At 46.7% G+C, this 24,246-nt stretch overlaps 1 protein-coding gene across 3 annotated transcripts; it reads left to right on the top strand.

The window, feature by feature from the left end:
- Positions 1-7,833: 7,833 nt before the first annotated feature.
- Positions 7,834-23,290, top strand: CHRNA2 (cholinergic receptor nicotinic alpha 2 subunit). 3 transcript variants are annotated; one of them, XM_077152860.1, is made up of 6 exons: positions 7,834-7,989; positions 10,033-10,184; positions 10,650-10,694; positions 15,562-15,671; positions 19,688-20,702; positions 21,914-23,290. In XM_077152860.1, exons 1-6 carry the CDS (start codon positions 7,917-7,919, stop codon positions 22,037-22,039), a joined length of 1,521 nt encoding a protein of 506 aa, XP_077008975.1. In that variant the 5' UTR covers positions 7,834-7,916; the 3' UTR covers positions 22,040-23,290. The 3 variants fall into 3 exon arrangements, with proteins under 3 accessions (XP_077008975.1, XP_077008974.1, XP_077008973.1); XM_077152859.1 differs by having other exon boundaries at positions 7,834-7,993; positions 9,968-10,139; XM_077152858.1 differs by having other exon boundaries at positions 7,834-7,993; positions 9,968-10,184.
- Positions 23,291-24,246: the final 956 nt, after the last annotated feature.

The raw sequence follows: 24,246 nt of genomic DNA, 5'->3' as shown, positions 1-24,246 counted from the left end.
GGCTTCCTAGCATTTAAACTCCTTTAAAATATTCTGAAAATGGCCCCATCTTGGAGGTGGCAGAGCCCACCTTCCAAAAAGAAGCTCAAAGCATCAGCTGCCTGTTTTCTCAATCTTTCTTGCATCTAGTTCAAGGACATATGGTTAATCAGATGCATCTGTCCTGACTTTTATATTGGGAGCTAGTGACACAAAAAAGCAGGGACAGAGGAGAATTAATTCTGGCAGTAGTGGCAGCAGCAGCAGCAGCAGGAATAACTGGTTTCCAGGGACAGCAATGACAGTAGTACCAGTGATGGTGGAAGGTTTTCTATCTAGTGTCTGCAGCAGCAGTGGTGGCTGGGCCCCTCCCTGCTGGCTATAGGGTCTGTTTTGGCTGCAGTCCTGGTCTCTGCCACCCTGGTTCTCAACCATTTCCCTAGGTGGTTCCCCAGATTCCTAAGTGCTTCTGTGAACTGCCCGTTATCCTTACAATAAGGTCATTTCCCATTTAGATCAACCAATAGGTTTTTACTGCTTGCAACCAGGAACCCTGGTTAATACGAATCTGTAATTCTTTCCTTCCTTCTTCCTCCTTTTTCTCTTTCTTTCTTTCACTCTCTCTCTTCTTCCCCCCTCCCGCCGTTTCTGTCTTTCTTTCTTCTTTCCTCCCTCCCTCCCTCTCTCTCTCTCCCTCTTTCTTTTTTTTTTCTCTCTCTCTCTGGAGAATGCATGCATCTAATACTAGTAGAACTTTTAAATTATACATGATATATGTGCATGTTTACATGGGTATATATACATACAGATAGATCAATATTAAAGTAAGTATCACTACGTTTTAACATTTGTTAATTATGGATACTGGGAATACAGGTTTTATGATTTTAAAAAATTTTGTGTTTTCACATTTTCTCGAAAGATGATGCTAACGGTCATATACAATATCTAAGTCTGCATATATAAATGCCATGCATTGTTCTAAGACTTTTATTTATAATGATTCATTTGCTCCTCTAACAGCCCTGTGAAGCAGATGTCATTATTGACACCCTTTCTTTCTATGAGAAAATTGAGACAGAGGAAGCTGAAGACATTGTCCAAGATCACACAACCTTAAAGGAGCAAAGCTACAAACCCAACCCTGCAGGCTCAGGTCCTGGAGCTTGGCCTTTAATGAAGTGAGGAAGATGAGACAGCAAGTAGCTCAAGGAAGGGGCAGAACGCAAAGAGCATTTTTAGGATGGGAGACAAACTTATTTATGGGGTTGAGGGGAAGGAGCAAGTGGGGAGGGAGGGGTGAAAACTATAGGAGAGACTGGGGATATTCACTAGTTGGGGGTGCAATGAAGAGCACAGGGGGCCATGAGGACATGGGTGGGGAGAAACAGGACGTCCTTGTTCGAGATTAGAGAAACAGGAGGCAAGGGATTTGTTTCTTCATTTTACAGGCAGGATGACCTCACCTGTCTGAGAAATAGAAGGCAAGGTCACCTGCAAGGAGGCTGAGGAGGTGACAGGCACCCCAAGCTAAACCAAGGCAGCCTGGGAGAGCCTGGTGGTCCTGCGGTTGGCTGATGGGGGCTGAGGGTGTTCCCACAGGGAAGGAGGAGAAGGCTGGCCCAGCAGGGGCTCTGCCACTGTAAAATAGGCTCTTTGTCCTATTGTACTCAAAACTGCACTGCTCTAATGACAGGCTGACCCAGGACCCAGAAGATCATTCCATGTGGGTGAGCTCAGCGGGTGCAGGGCAGTAATTCTGAAGCACTGGGCCCTCAGAGCAAAGAGCAAAGCAGTAGAGTAATTGGACAACAGGAAAGCAAATCTATGTTTGCCCCTGCCGGACCTGGACCGAATAGTCACAGGCTCCTCCCCCTCCCTTCCTGAGTGTGTGTGTGTGTGTGTGTGTGAGAGAGAGAGAGAGAGAGAGAGAGAGAGAGAGAGAGAGAGAGAGAGAGAGAGAGAGAGAGAGAGAGAGAGAGAGAGAGAGAGAGAGAGAGAGAGAGAGAGAGAGAGAGAGAGAGAGAGAGAGAGCTTGTGAGCATGAGCTTGTGTGCTTGCTAAGCCAGCAGTCCCTCCCGGGGCCCCGCTCAGGTTTTTTTTATTTTGCTTAGGTTTTACCTGCAGAAGCCTTTGTGCCCAGAAGCTCTCCATGATGTCCTCATCAGCAGCACCTCCCGAAAACCTTACCTGGCTGCCCGAGCTGGGCAGCTCCTGGCTGACCTCTCAGTAGGACTTGTCCAGCCATCCCCCAGGAAGCCAAATGGACTCAGATACTATGTCCCTCATCTTTCCAAGGTGTCTTCTAAACTCTGAAGCCCCTGCATCTGTTTGCTAGTGAAATGAAGTGACTGAACTCTGCTTTGCATCTGTCTCTCAGTTTCTGGGGAAACTTTTGTTAGCTACCCAGGATCTCCAAGCCAGGCTGGTTCTCCACATCCTTCAGATGGTCTGCCTTCTTCTCTCCCCACAGGTAAGATCTGTGTCCCCAGGGCTGGTGTGGGGAACATCGTGGGGCTGGAGGCATTGTGGGCGTGAGAGTAAAGACAAAGTAGCTTCAGGTTACTTAAGACAGAGAGTATGTCAGAATGCCAAAGTCACCTGCTCCTGGGAGAATTTTAGCCTCCTGCAGTCCCTGCTGGGCTGTTCAGAGCCCAGTGACAATCAACCCCTCCCAGCTGGTTTGGGGAGCTCCTTCTTAGGAAGAGCTGCTTTACTCTACCGAATCTGCTTCTATGCCTTTATTATTCTTGTCCATTCTTTTGTTTATTTATGTCTTTCTTTTGTAAGTATTCTATGTACTTTAATGAAAATTAGTAGACACTGCTGGTATTTACAGATTTGGAAGGTGGCAAGTGCTTCATTGCTGGGGCTGTCCTGAGGCAGAATTTGTCCCGTGGAAAGGATTTCTCCATCAGGTCCAAGCGACCTTTAAGGTCTCACCCAACCTGGAGAGGTTAAGATTCTGCGATTGATCAATTTATGCAGCAGGACAGATATAAAAGCTAGAAATATGCTCACTATCCCCTAAGACCCTCTAATGAAATTATTTGGAAGAAGAAACAGCAGGACCATTTCCTCCAATCAAGGGGCTACCTTGGAATATTTTTTTTTTTGTACGCCATAGGGTGGGGTCACAGTTCATTCTTTTTCCGTGTGAGTATCCTGTTATTGCAGCACCATTTGTTGAATTGTTTTGTTTGTTTGTTTTTGTTGGTTTCTTTGGGAAGTGCATGGGCTGGGAATTGAACCCGGGTCTCCCTCATGGCAGGCGAGAGTTCTACCACTGAACTACCCTTGTGCCCACTCCTTGGGAGTATTAATTAACAATGTGGAAGAGCTGGGATTCCATCCTTGGGGAGGTGCTGGTTGGCAAATAGGATCTAGGGGGATCTAAACAGGGTTTCTAGAGAAGGTAATGCTGTGAAAAGAAGAGAACATGGCCTGGTGGGTACGAAGTTGAAAATCAGCTGCAGTAGGAAGATGGACAAAGAAGTGAGCTGAAATTACCTTGCCTTCCATGATGCCAGGACTCAGGGGGTGGGAGAGAAAGGCTGCAATAAGTCTGGGGGTGGTGGGAAGTCTGGACATCTGTGCATCTCAGCAATGTTACAAACTCAATGGGGACATTGGCCATTGAGCTCTTTACATGTGCAGTATTTTTGTATAGAACTTTCTGTACACCCCATTTACCCAGACTCACTTTATACACCGGAACATCTCCCCACTGCCACCCCCTCCCCCAGACATGCCAGTCCAGCCACGTAGAGGATCAAAGGGTCCAGGGTTCTTTCTCTTTTAATATCTTTCAAATAAGAAGTGAAAATTTACTTTAATTATGGTCAATTACCTGGAACAATTTCTCCTTTGGTCTCCAATGACAAATTAATGAAATTATCACTGAGGGCTAGTTACAAAGGGTGTAAATTTGAGTCATCTTGCAGGAATATGTCCTCTGGAGCTCACTGAAGCCCATTTGCACATTCTTCCAGGATGTCTCTTATTGGATCTTTATATGATGTGATTTCAGCAGGACTGAATTTCCATCTCTCCTCTCCCTATTCTCACTAAAAAGAAAAATACCTTTATTTTGTTGGATGCACTTGGTGAAACAGATCATAGCCTTAGAATCTGTGGCCATGGCATGTGTTTGGAAGGAGAGGTGAGTAAATCTGCATGCTAGAGGACCTGCCGAGAAGCTGGGATTGAGGTGGAGCACGTTTCCCCTCTCTCCACCCTGTTCCCCTGGGACCACAGCTCTACTAGTGGCTTTGCAGTGTCAGCCATAGTGCCAGCAGATGCAAGTACTGGGTGATTTGCTCACGCCAAATCACCTTCCTATCAGCACTACCCGGTAGTAGTTTACCCGTATTCTTATCATTAAGAAGCTGAAGATCTGAACTTGAATCCCAACTTTATGACTTTTTAACAATGTGGCTTGGAGCAAATCAATCAATGTTTGATTTTCCATTTACATAAAAGGGATAATAATATCTCTTTCTCATACCTCCTCAGAGGAATATGAGGCCAAAATGAGGTAGAAGGTATGAGAGGGTTTTAGGAAACTTAAAACCGTAGAAAAACAAGTTATTCTTTGAAAGACCTTCTAGATGTTAACATTAAATAGGACCCTGGAATCCTCTTTCCCTGCCCTTAGCCAGCCCTGTTTTCTCACATCTAACCAAAAACAAAGCTGTGACTCTTTATGTATGTAGTGGTAGATAAAAACAATTCAATTTTTTAATTCTTTTATTTTAACAAGTAAACAAAACTTCTGGGTGGTGGTGGCAGTGAAGGTAAGTAAAATTTAAGTCCCTGACCTCCACACATAAATCAGGAGGGCGGGGGGGAGGCCTTGAGGATCCCAGCTCCACCGGGGTAGAGTGGATGAAAGAGAGAAAAGGAACCGGAAGGTAGCACTTGGTTGGAGCTCAGTGGCTGCTGGATGTCTGGGTGAGTGCAGAGCAGAGAAAAACCACTCCACCTGCCCTGCTGCTTCCCAGGGTGAAATCTAATCTCTTACTTGGCGTTAACAACAGGATCTGTAAATTAAGCCTGGCTAAACTAAACTAGACAGAGCTGAAGGCATCTCTCAGATGCTTACATAGAGTTAGACTCTGGGATGAACTTCCCAAGGTGGGGAGATGCAAAAGGCCTTGAAGGGAGGCCTAGGGAACCTGGGGCCTCCCTGGATGGTTGAGGCTATTGAGACTAAAGACACAAATAAAATCATGCATCTGAGTGGGTGGACGAGGGAATGAGATTCCAGAATCTTTCTTCCTTCTGGTTCTCCTCCACTGAACCCTCCTCAGGACTGCATAGCTCAGTTCTCTGTCTCAAGGGTTTGGCACGCTGTGACCCCCTGATAAATGATGAGGGAGGGGAGAGCTGAATGAATTTATTCTAAAGAATGGGATAGATGACTGGATCATGGGAACAAATATTGTACCCAGTCTTGATCCCGAAACAAGGCAGCAAGCCTTGGTCTCCTTCCATAGATTGCTTGCAGCCCTTTTCCTCCAGGGGCACCTTTCATAGGTTTCTCTACATACTCGGAGGACTCTCTCAGTTGACCAAGCAAAAGCAAAAACAAACCACTTTTTATTTTTCAGATCTCTGACTTCTAACAATGCTACTGTGAGCCCCTGCTAAGTGCCAGGGGCTGTGCTCGGAGCAGGAGGTAAAAAGTGAGTAAGACACAGTCTCCTCTCTCAAGGAGCTCACAGTGGAAACTTCTGCTTTTCTCAAGAGCTTCTGTGGACACTCTATCCTGCCCTCCTGCCCCTCTCACCACCACCTCTTTGGAGCCGGCGTGAGGAGTTCAGAGGCTGCGATTCCATCTCCTGGTCTTATTCTGCCTCAGCCTTAAGGTGATTCCTCATAAACACAGTGAGCTTTGTGGTTACTTGCACTCCATTCAGATGGAGGAATGAAGCCTCAAATCTACAGGCATTTAGTTGTAAGGGTGGCCGCCCTGAGATACGGGAGGTGGGTGAAACACACAACAGATGCCACTGTCCACCTAAAAATACTTTTTAAATTCTTTGTGATTAATGCATGCTTGTGATAAATTCAGAAAATGCAAAAAAGTGCCAAAAAGAAATAAAAATCACTTCTAATCTCTGCACCCAGAGGTAACAAGGGGATCTATATGCACATACGAAAAAAAAAAAGATTAAAAAAGCAGAATGATAATGGTCACTGTCTCAAGAAATAACTGAGCCGTGCTGGTTTCCTCTGCTCTGCTTTGGGAATCCCCCCAAAGATAGGCTCCTGAACCTGCAAGGCCAGAGACCTGAGACCCTGCCGCTATGACTCAGCAGCTCATTGGCACCTGTGTCACAGAAGTGGTGGAGGGCTCAGGTGGGGAGGGCACTGCCCAAACATCATGCGCGCTTTGGAGGGAGGTGATAGTTTATAAACGTAGGAAGTTGCACTCCCCTGTCAGAGAGCTCCTGACAATTATGCTCCCGGATGTGTTGTTCAACAGAAGCAGCTCCAGATGGGGTGTATGTACGGGGCTATCTATGGAGGAAGCAGCCCACTGTTAGGATCCCCTGCCCTACCCTTTGGTGTCCCCAGGTTCTGCCTTCTGGGAGAGCTGTGGGGACTTCTCTCTTGGTGCTCAGCGGATGGTTCCAAGCATCTGCCCTCTAGAACCACTTCTTTTCCTACCTAAGGATAGAACTGCCAGGTGAAGTGTCAGGGCCAGGAAGGAACCAGCAACAGTGTCTGTAAGAGAGCTGGGACAGTGAAGTGAGGAAATCTGAGGCAGGGCTGGGATGTGGTATGGTGTCTAGGCTAGGTAAGGGTGGCTGGTGGGACCAGGAGAGTAAATGGAACTATCCATCTCTGATAAGTCTTTGAACGGAAGCCTTACAAGAAAATTGAAGCAAGAGGGATTATTTCTCCCAAACACACTTTGGAAAAGTCTATTATAATCAGTTATATGTTCCCCAAATCCAAACATTGTGAAATCCACATTGAATCCCTCCATCATCCTCTCTCACTCCAGATTGTTCCAAGCCATCACTGAAAAGCAATGTCACCAGGTCATTGTGCCCTGAGAACAATGAATCTCATACCATCGCCCAGCCCTCTGCAGTTCTCAGACGCTTCCATGGGCATGATGCCACCTATTCTCGGCACCAGTTTTGAGAGCTGAGGGCAGGGAGTGTGTTATTATTTTATGGACTCACCCCAACGGGGGTGAGTGATCTGTTCAAGACTCACTGTCAGTCGGAGGTGAAGCCAGGACTCAAAGCCATGTTGACAAACTCCAAGTTCCGTTCTCTGCTCCTGCTGAGGAAGGGCAGGACTGGGTGGTCTGGCAGGTTTGAGGAGATCTGAAGCATCAGAGATGTCAGGAGTCATTGCTGAGAGAGCTGGGACAAGGGGAACTAGGGCATAAGACTAAGCCAGATAGAAAAGGTTTTCTACCCCATGAATAATAATTCTGATTGCCTCATGCATGTAGTGGTTTACATTTTTCAAGCCCTTTTGTCCCTTTTTTTTTATTTGACTCTAAAAACCATCCTTTAAAGTATTACTATCCCCCGTCTTCCAGAGGAAGCACCGTCAAAGAGATGGGGACTTCAGGTCCATCCTGTACTCTCCTCTGTACAGGTTAGTGCTTGTTTTGAGGGCAGAGTAGTCAGGTGACCCTGGAGGAAGAGGAAGATGCTGGTTCCTCCATTAATCCAGGAAAAGTCCAAGAGCCCTTCACTCTCTGGGAGGCCGATTGAGGGTTGTCTCATCACCTTTTACACTTCTGCACTGTGTGAGAAATAATGATCTGTCCATGCCAAGGATGCATGATCCTAAGAGTCATTTCTTGGGCTTGCTCAGGTAAGTGGGAGCGGCACAGAATCCAGAGGCAGCTCTTGCACTCCAGCTCCTTGAGGTCCTGCCTGCCCTTCTTCTGATGTTCAGGAGCCATGAAACTTTCCCATCCTGCACCCCCATCCATGAGAAAGCTCGGCCTGTGGTGGCTCCTTCTGCTCCCAGCAGGTGAGTTTAATCACTAAGTGGTCACTTTGTACCTATAAAGCTCATGTACCGTCTGGTGGAAACTCCTGCTGATAGAATCCTCACTACTGTCAAAGCAGAAGTTGGAAGGGCTTTGTTATATCAGCTTTGATAGAAGAGCATATCTCTTGAACTTCCTGAGCTTCAATAGTCCTCATCTGCAAAGTGCAAATACCATAGTGGACCTCCCTGGGCTACTGTGAGGATTAGATGAAATTACAGTTTGTAAATAGTACTGGGCTACACGGTCACTATTTTTATTGGCATAGTTTGTGCTCCCTCACCCCCCCATGCTGATGTCATGTGATCTGGATTAAATGTTTACCCCAGTTTGGACATGTTCTTGTTCTTGGTCTGAATTCTGGTAGGTATGGACCTGTTGTAAATAAGGTCTCTTCAAGATGTTATTTTACACAAGGAATGGCCCAAATGAATCGGCTTGGCCTTGAATCTGGATTACTAGAGTCCTTTATGATCAAAATGAAAATCAGGTGGAGAGAGAAGCCATGGGGAGTAGCAAGAAGCTGGAAATCAATGGAACCTGGAAGATGAAGGAGAAGAGAAGACACTGCCATATGCATTTTTTTTTTTTTTTTTTTTTTTTTGCATGGGCAGGCACTGGGAATCGGACCTGGGAGTCTTGCAATGCAGGTGAGAACTCTGCCTGTGGAGCCACAGTGGCCCACCCTGCCATATGCATTTTTTTTTCACATGGGCAGGCACTGCGAATTGAACCAGGTATATGCATTTTTTATGTAACAGAAAAGCCAAGGACTTTTCTGGCCAGCAGCCAGCCCCAGAATACCATGGCTTTGCTGATACCTCCATTTTGGATTTCTTCTAGCTCAAAAACAGCCAATAAATTCCTGCCATTTAAGTCAACCCATTGCATGGTATTTGTTGGAGCACCCTGGAAATTCAGTCAAACTGTTTTCTAGATTCTAGTGCAGTAGTTCTCAACTTGCTCAGGAAGCAGAACCCCATGAGTGGTGAAGCTGTTTGCAGGACACTGTGAAGCACAGACATGTATGATTCCTTCAGACACTTTTGGAAGACTCTGCTTTCCTGATAAGAAGTAGCAAATGACAGTGGTTTGAGAAAAATATGGAGGATGGCTGGTGCGGCACAGGATTTCCTGATGGCATTGGATCAGACCTGTTAGTGTTAGTATTTATCTGATAACTGAGTGGGCATGAAAGGCGGCCCCTCAGCTGCCCAGGCTCATAGCCTTCCCCTCTAGTTCACCCTCTGTGATGGTTAGGTTCAGGTGTCAACTTGGCCAAGTGATTCTGCCCAGTTGTCTGGTCAGGCAAGCACTGGTCTGACCATTGCTGCAGGCATATTTCTTGACTGGTTGGTAAACCGGAAGGCTGGTGTATTAAATCATCAGTCAGTTGATTGCAACTGTGGCTGATTACATCTGTGCTCAACTAAACTGTGCCGCCCACAAGATAATCCAATCAGTTGAGGGCGTTTAAAGAAAAAAGCATCTTTCACAGCTTCTTCAGCCAGCAAGCCTTTCCTGTGGAGTTTGTCCAGACCCTTCATCGGAGCTGCCAGCTTCACAGCCTGCCCTGCAGATTTTGGACTCTTCCATTCCCACATTGCATGAGACACCTTTAGAAATCTCATATTTACAGATCTCTCCCGTTGGTTCTATTTCTCTAGAGAACCCTGACTAATATACTTTCCAAGACCAGGCATCTACCCCGTGTGCTGAATCCTGTCTCCAGGTCTGAGTTCTTCCCCATTCCCCGTTCCAACTGGTTCCACTACTTCTTACCTAACAGTAACAAAGTGGCTGATATTTCTTGAGCTCTAACCGCATGTATGTATTGTATGAAGCTCTAACCTACATTAATTCTCAAGAGTGTTTTAAGATAGGCTCTGGATTATTATCCCAGATTTACAGATGAGGAAACTGAGGCTCAGGGAAGTCACGTGGCTCTGATTTGTTAAGAGAGAGAGAAAGGAAGCCAAGCTACCAAATTCCTGGAGGTCCCCTCTTCTCTCCCTCTCGCACAGCATGGGGACGACGAGGTGGCCACACCCAAGCTGAGGATCGCCTCTTTAAACACCTCTTTGGGGGCTACAACCGCTGGGCCCGGCCAGTGCCCAATACCTCGGACGTGGTGATCGTGCGCTTCGGCCTATCCATTGCCCAGATCATCGATGTGGTACGCCTGTCCTATCCCCTCCTCCCTCAGAGTCAGCTCCCAGCCCACCCCAGCACAGTCCCTCTCCCAGGGCCCTCCTTCCAGCCCCAGCCCTTCTCCTCCAGCCTTCCTCAGCCCCCTTAGTCACAGAATCCACCCCTCTCTTGGAGCTGGGCAAAGTTGATCCCATGCAGGCTTCTCCAGGGGCTCCTACTCTTCCCTCACTCTCACCCTGCTCCTAAGAGGGCCCTTATTGGCAGCAGTGGGTTTTCCAGATGCCATAGTCATTTCTCTCGACACAAGCTGGGAGGACCCAAGCAGCTTGTGTGATGTGGAAGAATCTGAGGAAGGGTGGCAGCATGAGGGGGAGGCGGCTGGTGAGCTGGGTTTCTGGTGTCACATAAGAGGTTCCTCCAGTTGGTGGGAGCCCATCCCGCTCCACCTCCTTTCTCTAATTGCTCTTCCTCTCTCCCTATCACCTGCCAGGATGAGAAGAACCAAATGATGACCACCAATGTCTGGCTAAAGCAGGTAAGAGCCCTTCTACTGGCCAAGGTCCTCCCAGGACTAAATATTTTACCAACAAGGGGCCCATTTTATGAAAAAGTTACACTTGGGATTTTCCCAAAGCCACCTGATTCTAGACCCACTTCTCTTAAGGGACTGTTCTCTGGTGTGGACAGGTTCTGAGTCCATTGACTCAGAGAGGCCAAATGATCCCCTTTCCTTGAGTAGAGAATTCGTATGCTCCTGCTACTGAGTACCATTTGCAGATGAGCTCATTTAATCATCACTGAAGCCCACAGGAGGGTTTTATTCTGCCCATTTTGCAGCTGAGAAAAGTGAGCATTACAGAGCAGGGCAGCTTGCAAAGGCTGAGCTCAGGTGAGGCTGACTCAGAGGCCGGGCTCCCTCCAGAGGAGAACTCTGCGGTCTGGTGTCTACGCAGCCTGACAAATGATCCCAAAACTTACCAGCTTAAAGCAACCACTGCCGTGTTGTGTTTCATGGTTTTATGGGTGGAATTTGGATTGTTTCTTCTGCTCTGCATGGGGACTACTTGGGTCACAAACTGCTATTCAGCTGGTGACTGGTCTGGTCCCACGGATCTGGAATGGCTTCCCTCACATCCCGTCACTCAACAGGGATGTCTGGAAGGCTGGGCCTGGAAAAGTCTCTGGGCCTCTCCACGTGGTCTCTCTAACATGCAGGCTTCTTACCTGGAGGCTCAAGGTTCCTAGAGCGAGGGTTCCAAGAGACAGGAAGCAGAAGTTGCCCAATGACCCTGCCTTGTTCTGCTGAGAGTCAGGGCAGGGGCATAGAGCCCACCTCTCCATGGATGAGGAGAACCCCTGGCTCTTTTTCCTGTGCCCACTCTATGATAGAATAAAATACCACCTGGAGGCAGAACTCCGGGGATCAGGCTTTAGGCTTCATTCCTCTCTGCCCCACCCCATTCTACCCCTTACTCAGCCAATCCGTTTCCTTAGACTCTGAAATGGAGGTGGTAAGAGAATTTGGGAAAGAGGACCAGGTCCTCTGCCCATTTCTCTCCCATCGCTTCCTCTGCCCTGAGCCACTGGGAACTGTCCAATGCTTCAGGAAGCCACATGACCAGAATCTTGATCAAAATCTCTATTTAGGGTCTTCTGAATAAAGGCCTTACTGTCTGCAAGTGCCTATGTGTCAAAAATTCCTGCCTCCTTAAGCCATCGAAGGTGTGAGCTTATATGCTAGCGATTCATCTGTTTTTAAAAATTATATGCTTAGGTGGGAGGCACGATGCAGACAGACCTCTGCTCATATTGGAGCTGTTTAGGGGCCACGAGGCTCAGATTCACAGATGTGTGCGCTGAGGCCCAGGAAGGTGATGGACTGGGACAGCCACTCAGGCATGCAGTGGAGGTGCCAGGCCTGGATCCTGGGTTACCATGATTACCTCCAAGGACAGGCTGCCTCAACATGGGTGGCGGGTGGGAAGTAGAAGGAGGAGGAACGAAAGTCTGGCCAACCAGTGCTGCCACTTACTAGCCTTGTGGTATAGGGCAAGTTATTTAACCTTGCTGAGCCTCAGTTTCCTCACCTGTAACATGGGGATAATAAATACCACCCAACTCAGTGGAGAAGAATGCTAGAACCCAGCTTGGGTTGGTGCCCCAGAAATGCTGGTTGAAACTGAAACACTGACAGAGCCTGGACTAGGGTGAAGAGGATACAATTATGAAGGCAAATCACTTTCAGCATTGTTAGTCAATGTCCTGAGAACCCCTGACACCTATCCAAACATTTTTATCTTTCCCATTTTGGAAGTCTGGCTCCTCTGGCCACAGCTCGACCAGGATCTGTCCAGGAAGTATTTGGGTTCCAACAGTGGTTCCATGAGGTGAATTTAGCTGACTCACAAACCTTTTTGCAATAGTCATATTTATATTTTAGTGCCTTTTTTTTCAAATACTAGTTGTCCATTAATTTCAGTGGTATGAAATTTAAATATGAATTTATGTAAGTCAAAAAATAGCGAGATAATATAAAGAAAAATATTAAGCAAGTGATATGGTGCATACATGTGGCAAAAATTATGAAGTTGGCTCTTAAGTCCTTGAAGTGTGGGGAAACAGCCAGACAAATGCTTTTCTCTCACCTGCCTGCTGCCTGGAAACTCTCCTGTTTTGCTACAGTCCTTTCTGGCAAGCCTACCAGACTTATTCATTTGTGTACATGTTACACAAATATCCTTAAAGGGGAAAGGACGTTGAGTGTGGGGGCCTTGTCCAGGGGCAATATCACACCATTTCAGTGCAAATGTACAAAAGCCAAATGGCACCTGCAATCAGCACAGGCTTTAGAGCTGGGGAAGCCTCAGTTCAAACCCCAGCATTACCTCTTCCTGGTAATACACTCGCTGAGAGGGACTCAATCATAGTTCCTAATGCATAGGCTTGTTGTGAACACTAAAATGAATGATGTCAAGGACCCGTGACAAAGTTGGCCCCTGTGAGGTGAAGGACAGGCTTGTGTATCGATGCCAGGATCAAAAGAAACAAAGCCTCCAATATGATCGAAGCCGCAGGCTTATTGGAAAAGAAACTGCTCATGTCTGGAGAGACTCAAGATGTCGAGCAGGTGATAGCAGTGGATAAAGGTAGTTAGGGGATTTCAAGTGGGAAGTTAACGATTGGTTGGCATTTAAGTTTTTTTTTTTATCATATAGTAGGGAACAGACATATACACTGATTACTTAAGCGTACTGTTTCGTTTTTTTTATATGGGCATGTACTGGGAAACGAGCCCAGGTCTCTGACATGGCAGGTGAGAACACTGCCACTGAGCTACTGTTGCACTGCCCCATATTGGTCCGTTTTTAATAGGTTGTTCCTACAGGACCAAGACCATCTTATCATTAAATGTTGTTCAAATTGCAATCTATCAACTGCAATTAATAAGTAGCAGTGCTCTGCTTTCTGGTCCATATCTGTCTTTGGCCAATTTTTATCCTCCAAAAAGACCCTGCCATTTCCTGGAAAAGGAACTGCTCCTTACAACTCCTAATGCAGGTGGCAGTTCTATTTTATTTTATTTTATTTTATTTTGTTGGGGGCTTTAAATTATTAATTCAATCTCTTTATTGGTTATAACTCTATTGAAGTATTCTATTTCTTTTTGAGTCCATATAGTTAAGTTGTATGTTTCTAGGAATTTGTCCGTTTATATTACCTAAATTGTTGTCATACATTTGTCATAGGATTCTCTTATGATTCCTTTAATTTCTTCAGGATCATTAGTAATGTCCTTCTCTTCATTTTATATTTTGATTATTTGCATTTTATTTTGTTTCTTTTGTAAGTTTAGCTAAAGGTTTGTCAATTTTATTGATTTTTTTTAAATAACAAGTTTTGAATTTAATTGATTGCCTTGATTAATTTACAATTCTCCATTTCATTTGTCTCTAGCCTTATCTTTATTATTTCCTTTATTCTAGTAATTTTAAGTTTTGGTTGCTCTTCTTTTTCTAGTTCCACTAGATAATGAAGTTAAGTTTGTAATTGATATCTTCCTTCTTTTTTAATATAGGCTTTCATAGTTCTAAGTTTCTGTCTGAGCACTGTCTTTGCTCCATACTATAGTTTTGTTCTGTTGTATGTTCATCTTCATTTTTCTGGAAATATTTCCTAATTTCCCCTATGATTTCCATTATCTACTGGTTGTTATTTAATTTATTTAATTAATGTGTTATTTAATTTCCATATATTTGTGGATTTTCTACTTTTCCTTCTTTATTTATTCAAGATTTATTCCATCATGATCAGAGAAAATACTTTTCATGAGTCCAAACTTTTAAAACTTATCAAGGCTTTATTTGTGGCCCCACGCATGGTCTATCCTGGAGAATGATGCATTTGCACTTGGGAGAAATATCTTATGTATGATGTCTTGTAGATTATATTTGTTTACAGTGCTGAAATTCTATTTTAAAATCAGTCATTCTCTGTTGGGGTGTTTGATCATTATAGGTCCAGAATATGCCGGAGACCCTACCATATTTAGAACCAAACAACTTTAGGGTGAGGAGCCAGTTCTGTCCATTCATTTAATGAAAATGTATTGAATACTTACTATGGGCAAGGAAGGCATGGTGTTTGGGCTGGGGATACAGACATTGCCACCAGCTTCCTGGAATGAACGATCGCGTGGGAAGGCAAGCATTACATAAACCAACAAGCAACGCAAAGTGAAGTCAGCAACCTGTGATAAGACCACACACAGGAAAACTTTAGGGAGAGAGTAAGAACTAGCTTGGGATTTGGCAGGGGGACAAAGCAGATTCACTTGGAAACTGCTTTGGCCAAGGCCGGGGTGGTGGCACCCAGGCGTGGTGGGAGCCTTCCCTGCCCAGACACCAACGGGGCTCCCGGGAACATTACTCCGAAGTCACTGGTCAGTTCCCCTCTGACCACTGGTGTTATCGCTCTGGTTTCAGTCCCTTCATCTGTTAAATGGGAGATACTTCTCCGTGCTCAGCTGAGGCCCTTCCTAGGTGTGAGGGCCCTTGTGAACCGTGACGCAGGAAAACACATTATTACTACTGACCAGCAAAGGGGCTTGCTCGGACCACCCCGCTGGGGAGTGGCCATGTGGGGCCAGACCACGGTGACCCACAGTCTCAGGCCCCTGGGCTTGAGGGTCCCTCAGTGGGTGGGATTCTCAGGATTAAAACAGGCCCAGCTTGAGGCAAACCCAGGGGGCTGGTTATCCCGATGCCAAGGCATTGCCTCCCATTCTATTTTGCGGGGTTGGGGAGGGGCTCTGGCTGGTCCCGAATTGGGGCTGCTGAGCCCACCCTCAGGGTGTCCCAGTGACCCCAGGCCCGCCCTTGCGCCCCCACCCCCCCGCCCCCCAGGAGTGGAGTGACTACAAGCTGCGCTGGAACCCGGGCGACTTCAGCAACATCACATCGCTCCGTGTCCCTTCGGAGATGATCTGGGTCCCCGACATCGTCCTCTACAACAAGTAGGAAGCAGCTGGGGCCCCCGGGAGAAGCCAGCTTGAGGGCATGTCCGGTGAGGCGCTGCCGGGTTGGACTTGGGGGCTGCTCCCCTCTCACCTCTCAGCCTCCCCTCTCCCCTATTTTGGCGTAACTCCTGCTTTTCTAAGAATTTCTTTGTTTTGTTCATGTTCTTTCCCCTTGTTCCTTTATTTCTTTTCTTTTACTTTTTTTCCCCCTTTCACTCATGCAACCCGTACAAAATTTTTCGAGCACCTTCTATGTCAGTGCTTGGCAAAGATTTGTCACTACTGAGTATTTTTAGAAAAAAATGGGGTGTGGTCTCTGAAAACAATGCCTAAATGTTGATGTTTTAAAGGATGGAAGCATCGGTGGAATAGGTGACTGGCATCCTTGGGTAACACCTTTGAAGGGGGCAAAACACACTTGATATCTATATATATATTTTTTTTTTTTTTTTTTTAAAGGAAAGACAGAGAGAAGGAAGGAAGGATAGAAGGAAGGAAGGAAGGAAGAAAGGGAAACATCTTTAAACATTTTCTTGTTTTATTGTATTTTGTTTTTTTGTTTTTTGTTACATGGGCTGGGGCCGGGAATCGAACCGAGGTCCTCCGGCATAGCAGGCAAGCACTTTGCCCGCTGAGCCACCGCGGCCCGCCCTATATATTTTTTTTTTAATTGTTTTTTTGTGGTTGTTTTGTAGTACAAACCAAAGAAAAAGTCAGTCTCTGAGTATAATGACTAGGAGCTAATAAAGCCAGAGAGTCTAAGGAGAGACCTTGTAGACCAAAGGAATAAAAAATTATAGAAATTTTTCATTTAGGTGTATTTGGTACCAGGTAATTCTTTCTTTAGAAATCAAAGAGTTAAAAATAAAACAGCTGGTATTATGCTCTTCTAAAAATACTTTCTGAGATGGGGGTCTAAGGGTCCCTAGTTTCCCGAGATATGAATAGATGTGAAAACTAGTTCTGTGTCAGATACTTTTGGATGATGTTCTGTCATGACCCCCCTGTCCTCTGGAAAATGTCAAGGCCAATAGCATTTTTTTTTAAACTTTTTTTATTAATTAAAAAAAATTAACAAACAAAACATTTAGATATTATTCCATTCTACATATACAATCAGTAATTCTTAATATCATCACATAGTTGCATATTCATCATTTCTTAGTACATTTGCATTGATTTAGAAAAAGAAATAAAAAGACAACAGAAAAAGAAATAAAATGATAATAGAGAAAAAAAAGACTATACATACCATACCCCTTACCCCTCGCTTTCATTTATCACTATTTCAAACTGAATTTATTTTAACATTTGTTCCCCCTATTATTTATTTTTATTCCATATGTTCTACTCTTCTGTTGATAGAGTAGCTAAAGGGAGCATCAGACACAAGGTTTTCACATTCACAGAGTCTCATTGTGAAAGCTATATCATCATTGTTCAATCATCATCAAGAAACATGGCTGCTGGAACACAGCACTACATTTTCAGGCAATTCCCTCCAGCCTCTCCACTACATCTTGAACAACAAGGTGATATCTACTTAATGCGTAAGAATAACCTCCAGGGTAACCTCTCGACTCTGTTTGGAATCTCTCAGCCATTGACACTTTGTCTCATTTTACTCTTCCCCCTTTTGGTCGAGAAGGTTCTCTCAATCCTTTGATGTTAATTCTCAGCTCATTCTAGGGTTTTTCTCAGTCCCTTGATGCTGAGTCTCAGCTCATTCCAGGATCTCTGTCGCACATTGCCAGGAAGGTCCACACCCCTGGGAGTCATGTCCCACGCAGAGAGGGGGAGGGTGGTGAGATCGCTCGTTGTGTTGGCTGGAGAGAGGGAAGGCCAATAGCATTTTAAACTTTGTTAGAATTTCTGCCGCAAAACAAAGCCCAAAGCAATTTAACCCAGCATTTCCCAATTTATTTGATCCTACCTTGGAAATCTAGTTTTTACACAATGAAACAAAAAGACAAAGGATTCACTTTTGGATTTTGTGTCAAAGTGGAATCACAGTGTTTCCCTTTTGCTGGCTGGATCTGATTGGGCACAAAGCTCGTTCATCAAAACCATGTCCCTGTAAAAACCCATTTATCATCGGATTTCCTGTAGGTCTAACACAGCATGGGACTGAGGGGCCTGACAGATGCCCCCCCCCAACCCTTACACCTTATCTCTGTGGCCCAGGGAAGGCCCCCAAGATCCTTCTTAGTTTTGTTCCCTGTGCATCTTACAGAGGTCAGGAAGAGTATATCCTAGCATGAGATGTGACCTTAGGTTTTAGGATGACCAAATAAAGTTTCAGCCAAAGTTACTTTATTATAACAGGAAATACTTTTGATGGGACAGAAGTCCCAACTAAAATCATATGGACGCTTCCCTCCAGGCAAACCAGAACCAGGAAATTGCACCTTTTATTCCCTCTGCCTTCTTCAAAATGGGGTGCATGGTGCCACCTAGTGGTGGTTATGTGTGGTGACAAAAATATCTTAACACAAAAAACACAAAGCCTTTGCTTTCATCTAGGACGCTCTTTCAGAGTTAGTTTCCATGTTTCCAGCCTGCCTGTAACTCTGGCCTGGAACTACTGCATGGGAAAGGAGTCTCTCTCTCCCCATGTATCCTTCTGTTTTCCCTGGACTTAGGATTGACTGTGGGAATTGGAAGGGGAGGAAGGTGCTTTAAAGACGAGCGTGCAGAGAGCCAAGCTATGCCAACTCCCAGGGGAAATGAGGTGCTCGGGTTCCGAGGAAACCCTCCGTCACCGGTCGTCATCATTCCAGGGTCCCCAGAGCCAACAGTGCAGAACAGTCTTTGCTTCATCCTCTCTTGCCTTCTCCATGGTCAAGACTTCTTCTGGGCCCTTAAATCTCTCTCCTGATAAATTTTCTTGTTTTCCATCTCCATGGCCATCTCAGCAGAGACTTCAGTGCTTCATGGCTGACCTAATGTGCTCTCTTCTCACGTGACACCCCTGACTCCCACATGCCTCTCTAATTCCTCCTCCAAGCAGCCCAGAGTTCCTCGCCACTGTGTCGCCCCAAACCCTTGAGTGATCCCCTATTCAAAGCCTCTAGTCCCCCGTGATGCTCCCAGGTCATCTCCTAGGGCACCAGTCACTCCCCACTCTACAGCCCAAACTGACCATGAGGGGTTTGTTCCTCCTTCCCCCTCCTGCTCCTTGTTCCTGTGGGTCCCTCTCTGTGTTGCCCCACCTTGTCTACTATCAGCCAAGGCCTTGTGCAAATGGTAGCTTTCACCATGACTCTACCCACTCCAGCCAGAAGAGATTCCCTGCCTAGGTCTTGCTGAATGCTTGGACCTTTCTCATAACGTTCTTGCCACCCTTTCCCACACTACTTCGTATTGTAGTTATCTGTGGTTATGTCTCATCCTTGAGGTCAGGAATTGGGTCTCATGTGCCTCTGTCCCCAAAGCTCCGGTAGAAGTTCCTATGGCTGAGGCTGGCTCAAAGATGCATGTAAAATGGGTGGAATCAAGAAAGTATCTTCATTAGTGAAGATGTAAGGTCTCTTCTGTGCAAGAAACTAAAGATCCCTGACCCGAGGGACTTACTTTCCATCTGCTAGGAGGGAGAAAATGTACTTATAAATAATCCCTCTAAAACTTTAAATAAGTAAGAGCAGGCAATAAAACAACACACACTCCATGAGTATTGTATGTAAAAATATTATATATATATATATATAGTCTTTATGACAAAGCAAATACATCAAAATGTTGGTGGCTATTTTTAAGCATTCTTGGTACTTTACTATGTTCTTTAAAATTTTTACTTTAGTTAGTAATAACAAAAACGGTATTTACACAAAGTTAACTCAGGGACGTATAAATGCCCCTGTGCTGGGAAAGTCTTCCCCACTTATGTAAAACCCAAACAACTTGGCCAGGTCTGATTTTGTTTATTGGGGTTCGCCTCCTGCCAGTTATCTGGCACCGCCTGACTTGGGCAGGTGCCAGTGGGCAGGGCCCCCCAGCTCCTTTTCCTTCCCCAGTGCGGATGGAGAGTTTGCCATAACCCACATGACCAAGGCGCACCTCTTCTTCACGGGCGCCGTGCACTGGGCGCCCCCAGCCATCTACAGGAGCTCCTGCAGCATCGACGTCACCTTCTTCCCCTTCGACCAGCAGAACTGCAAGATGAAGTTTGGCTCCTGGTCCTACGACAAGGCTAAGATTGACCTGGAGCAGATGGAGCAGATGGTCGACCTGAAGGATTACTGGGAGAGTGGCGAGTGGGCCATCGTCAACGCCACAGGCACCTACAACACCAAGAAGTATGACTGCTGCGCCGAGATCTACTCCGACGTCACCTACTACTTTGTCATCCGGCGGCTGCCCCTCTTCTACACCATCAACCTCATCATCCCCTGCTTGCTCATCTCCTGCCTGACTGTGCTTGTCTTCTACCTGCCCTCGGACTGTGGCGAGAAGATCACGCTCTGCATCTCCGTGCTGCTCTCGCTCACGGTGTTTCTCCTGCTCATCACCGAAATCATCCCCTCCACCTCCCTGGTCATCCCACTCATTGGCGAATACCTGCTCTTCACCATGATCTTCGTCACCCTCTCTATCATCATCACAGTCTTTGTCCTCAATGTCCACCACCGCTCCCCCAGCACCCATAACATGCCCCACTGGGTGAGGGTGGTCTTTCTGGGCTGTGTGCCCCGATGGCTTCTGATGAAAAGGCCCCTGCCACCCTTGGCACTCCATGACCCCCCAGGCCTGAAGCTCAACCCCTCTTATGGCTGGTTGGAGACCCATGTGGATGAGAAGGAGAGAGAGGAAGAAGAGGAAGAGGAAGAAAGATGGGTGTGTACAGGCCATTCACCCCCCTCGATGGGTTCCCTCTACAGCCACAGTAGCCTGCATCCAGGTGCCTCAGGTCCCAAGGCTGAGGCCCTGTTGCAGGACAGAGGGCTTCTGCTGTCACCCAGCATACAGAAGGCGCTGGAAGGTGTGCACTACATTGCCGATCACCTGAGATCTGAGGATGCTGACTGTTCGGTAAGTGGAACTGGGTGGGGGCCCTTCCACTGGGTGATGCTACCAGCTTGGTAAGGAACCATAGGGTGCTAATCGGTGCCATCCCTGTTTCCTTCCTTGACCCACCTCACTTAGCCATGGCCCTTAGGAGCCTGGAATCAATTATAGTAGAGAACACCTAGTTGGCAGATTCTTGGGACATTTTTTGGCAATGGCCGAACACGTGCCATGGAGATCAAGAATGCCCCAGCTAAGTCTACCTTGGATATGGTGAGCAAGAGAGGGAGAGATCTTGGGAGCTAAGCTTCCTTGACACCATCCTCGTGCCTGCCATTTTACAACATTTCTTTTGTGTTGGTGGGTAGAAGGGACTGGGACAGGGATGGATGCAGAGAGAATATTATTAGGAGAGATTAATTAGTTCCCTGCTTCAGCTTTCCTCTTTTGTTTTGGATGGTGTCCTCTTCCTCCTTCTTGTTCATGAGCTCTGAGCATTTTGTGAACTTCACAAATGCTGAAGAATCTTGTGTGTACCAAATGGGCTGTCTACCCCACAGCCCCACACCTGCCATGCCCAGCACTGTTAGGATAGCTTCTCATTACCCAGGGTCACAGAATTCTTACCAATTTAGGTAAGGATGAAAGACCAGGAGGTTATTACTGAGTAGCCTTGTTCAGTAGACAAAAAGTAATCAATCATTATCTAATCCAGGAGCAGCTAGGAAATCCAGACCTCCATGCCTAGGCTATGAGCCCAAGATTCTCTGCTACTTGATAAAGGTCTCTAACCTGCCCTCATTAACCTCTCACTTCCCTCTGCAGATAGGCTGGGGAGGCAATGAGAGGTCTGCAAAGTACGCACCATTTTTTGTAACTGTTGGGTTGCATTTAAATCACTGAAGCCCCCCTGGGACAGTCCATACACTTGGGTGGTTCCACAACCTCAACTGGAGCCTTTAGCCTTCTCTCACCTGGAACCTGAGGGGCCTGTGGTCAGGCTCTGGGCCATGTGGAAGGGGAGACTAAAGCAGGACTCATTAGATGATAACTGTTTGAACCTTGAGACCAACATATTTCTCCCTCCACCTTCTCCTCTACTGTACTGATGTTTAGCTTCCCGAAGTCTCAGAGGGGCAGTCGCCACAACCCCCAGGGGCCATCTTTGTAGGGGCTGTGCATGGGCAGGACAGTTGCGCTCCAAGAAGTCATTAAGAGCCCATTTCTACCTCCAGGTGAAGGAAGACTGGAAGTATGTTGCCATGGTAATTGATAGGATATTCCTCTGGTTGTTTATCATCGTCTGTTTCCTGGGGACCATCGGACTCTTTCTTCCTCCATTCCTGGCTGGGATGATCTGATTTCATGCCCCTGCTTTGGCTCAGAGGTGGCTCTGCTGACCATCATCAACTGCTGCTGTCTCTAGAATAAGCCTTTGGGATTACCACCATCCCATTGCAGGTACTTCTATGTGGAGTCCTAAACGGGCCCAGTCATCAAAGACTTCTTTGAACTGTTCACCTTGACATTATCATACTAAGTGCTGAGAATCTGATGGGCACAACGCCCTGTATGGATGCTGAGGAAGTAGAAAAGTTGGCCATAAGTGCTTTCCAGAAGCTTACACTATGGTTGGATACAGAGTATATGGGACAGTATTAGCTATTCCTGAAGGAGGAATGCACATATGAAGTGATAGGAGGATGTTTTAGTTTGCTAAAGCTGCTGGAATGCAATATACCAGAAGCAGAAAAGCTCTTAAAAGGGAATTTATTAAGTTGCAAGTTTCCAGTTCTAAGGCTGTGAAAATATCCAAATTAAGGCACCAAATAAGAGATTACCTTCACTCAAGAAAGGCTGATGCCATCCAGAACGCCTGTGGCATCTGGGAGGGCACATGGCTAGCGTCTACTGGAGTCTCTGACTACTGGACACCTCCCTCAGCCGGGAAGGCACATGGCAGCATCTGCTAGCTCTCTCTGCTCATTTCATAAGGATTCCCTGGGGGCACTTTCCTTCTGCATCTCCAAAAATCTCTGGCTGTGTGGGCTCTGTCAACTCTAAAGCTTTTACCAAAATGGTTCCCTCTTAAAGGGTTCCAGTAAGCAACCCCACCTTGAATGGGTGGAGACACATCTCCACGGAAACCACTTAATCAAAAGTTACCACCCACAGTTGTGTGGGTCTCGTCTCCATAGAAACAACGAAAAAGATCCCACCCAGCAATATTGAATCAGGATTAAAGAACATGGCTTTTCTGCGGTACGTGACAGTTTCAAACTGGCACAGAGGGCCAAACAAGAAGAAGCAGGGGGTGGGCGTGGGATCAAAGTGAAAAAGAGCAGAATATGGACCACAAAGAAGGGGTGCATTGGGAAGGTGAGGGGGTGCCCCAGGAGGTAGAATGGCTGCAAGCAAGGTTCCAGGGTCAGGAGTGAGCCTGAGTGTCTGTCAGGGAGGACAAGCAGGCTGAAGTGGGGCTCTAGTGTGCGGAGAGGTGAGGGGAGGTTGGAAAGACAGGCTGGGATGGCTTTAAGGCAGGCTGAGAAAGAGGGCTAGAGTCTAATTCAAGTCTGGACTTTTTTGAGCTGGGTCATATAGCTGTATGGGGTAAGGGCACTTCAGGAAGAAGAGGTGGGCAGGGCACGCATGAAGGGGTGGTGGGGTAGTGATAGAGCAGCGATGCAGGCTGTAGGTGCGGAGCGGACCCTCCTGCACCAGGATGGAGCAATGGAGAGTTGCACGTGGGTAGCTGCACCATCCCATCCTCCTTGGAGTCATATGCGAAGTCCCCAGGCGTCCTGTCAGCTGTGGCCTTCCATTTCCTTGCTGTAATGTTGGCTCACATTAACTGGCCCCGAAGAGGTTTGGCAGCGCTGAGAGCCACTGCCTGCTGGGGTACCATCTGTCCTTCAACACTTAGGAAACGATTAAGAAATTTCTGAGCCATTCATGACCCATCTCCAACTCGCAGCTTGTTAGGCTCTCACTCCACAGAGCTCCCTAGGTCCTTGCGGCTTTGCTCTCTTAGCACAAATCATCTGAGAATTCAGATTTTAGCTTTGGGCTCATTTCAATTGTGAGCTCCTTCAGGGCAGGGACTGTGGTGTTCCCACCCCTCCCCTCTTTTTTATCCCCAGCTTCTAGCACAGTGCTGGGTGAGTGGTGGTTGGCACTCAGTTCTGAATAACAGAAGGGGGTGAGCTAGATTGCCTTCCACCCAGAGATGGCTGAGTAACTGCAAAAGATACGATACTGTTTCCTTTTACAACCTGCCCTCACAGTCCATCCTTCTCAAAACCCACACTGTGTTCCCACCGTTTCTAATCTGCTCTGTGCAGCCTGTTCTCACACCTTGGAATGGAAACAAGGCAAGGCCCTTGGCCACAAGCAGGAAGCCAGGTGGAGCTGGTGCTCATGGCAGATCAGCCTCTGCTGAGCTCTGTCCAGCCCCGAGAGTGCAGAACCTTAAACAGCTCCATGCTGGTGGCACTGGGTCCTCGGGCCTCAAGATGGTGTCTGCACTCCTCGGGATCTGCCCCGAGGACAGGGTGGATAACCCCCAGCA

The sequence above is a fragment of the Tamandua tetradactyla genome, chromosome 3 (assembly GCF_023851605.1).
Source record: "Tamandua tetradactyla isolate mTamTet1 chromosome 3, mTamTet1.pri, whole genome shotgun sequence".
NCBI lineage: Eukaryota > Metazoa > Chordata > Mammalia > Pilosa > Myrmecophagidae > Tamandua > Tamandua tetradactyla.
The sequence above is the reverse complement of the archived record's forward strand: the minus strand, read 5'-3'. Positions and strand labels throughout refer to the sequence as shown.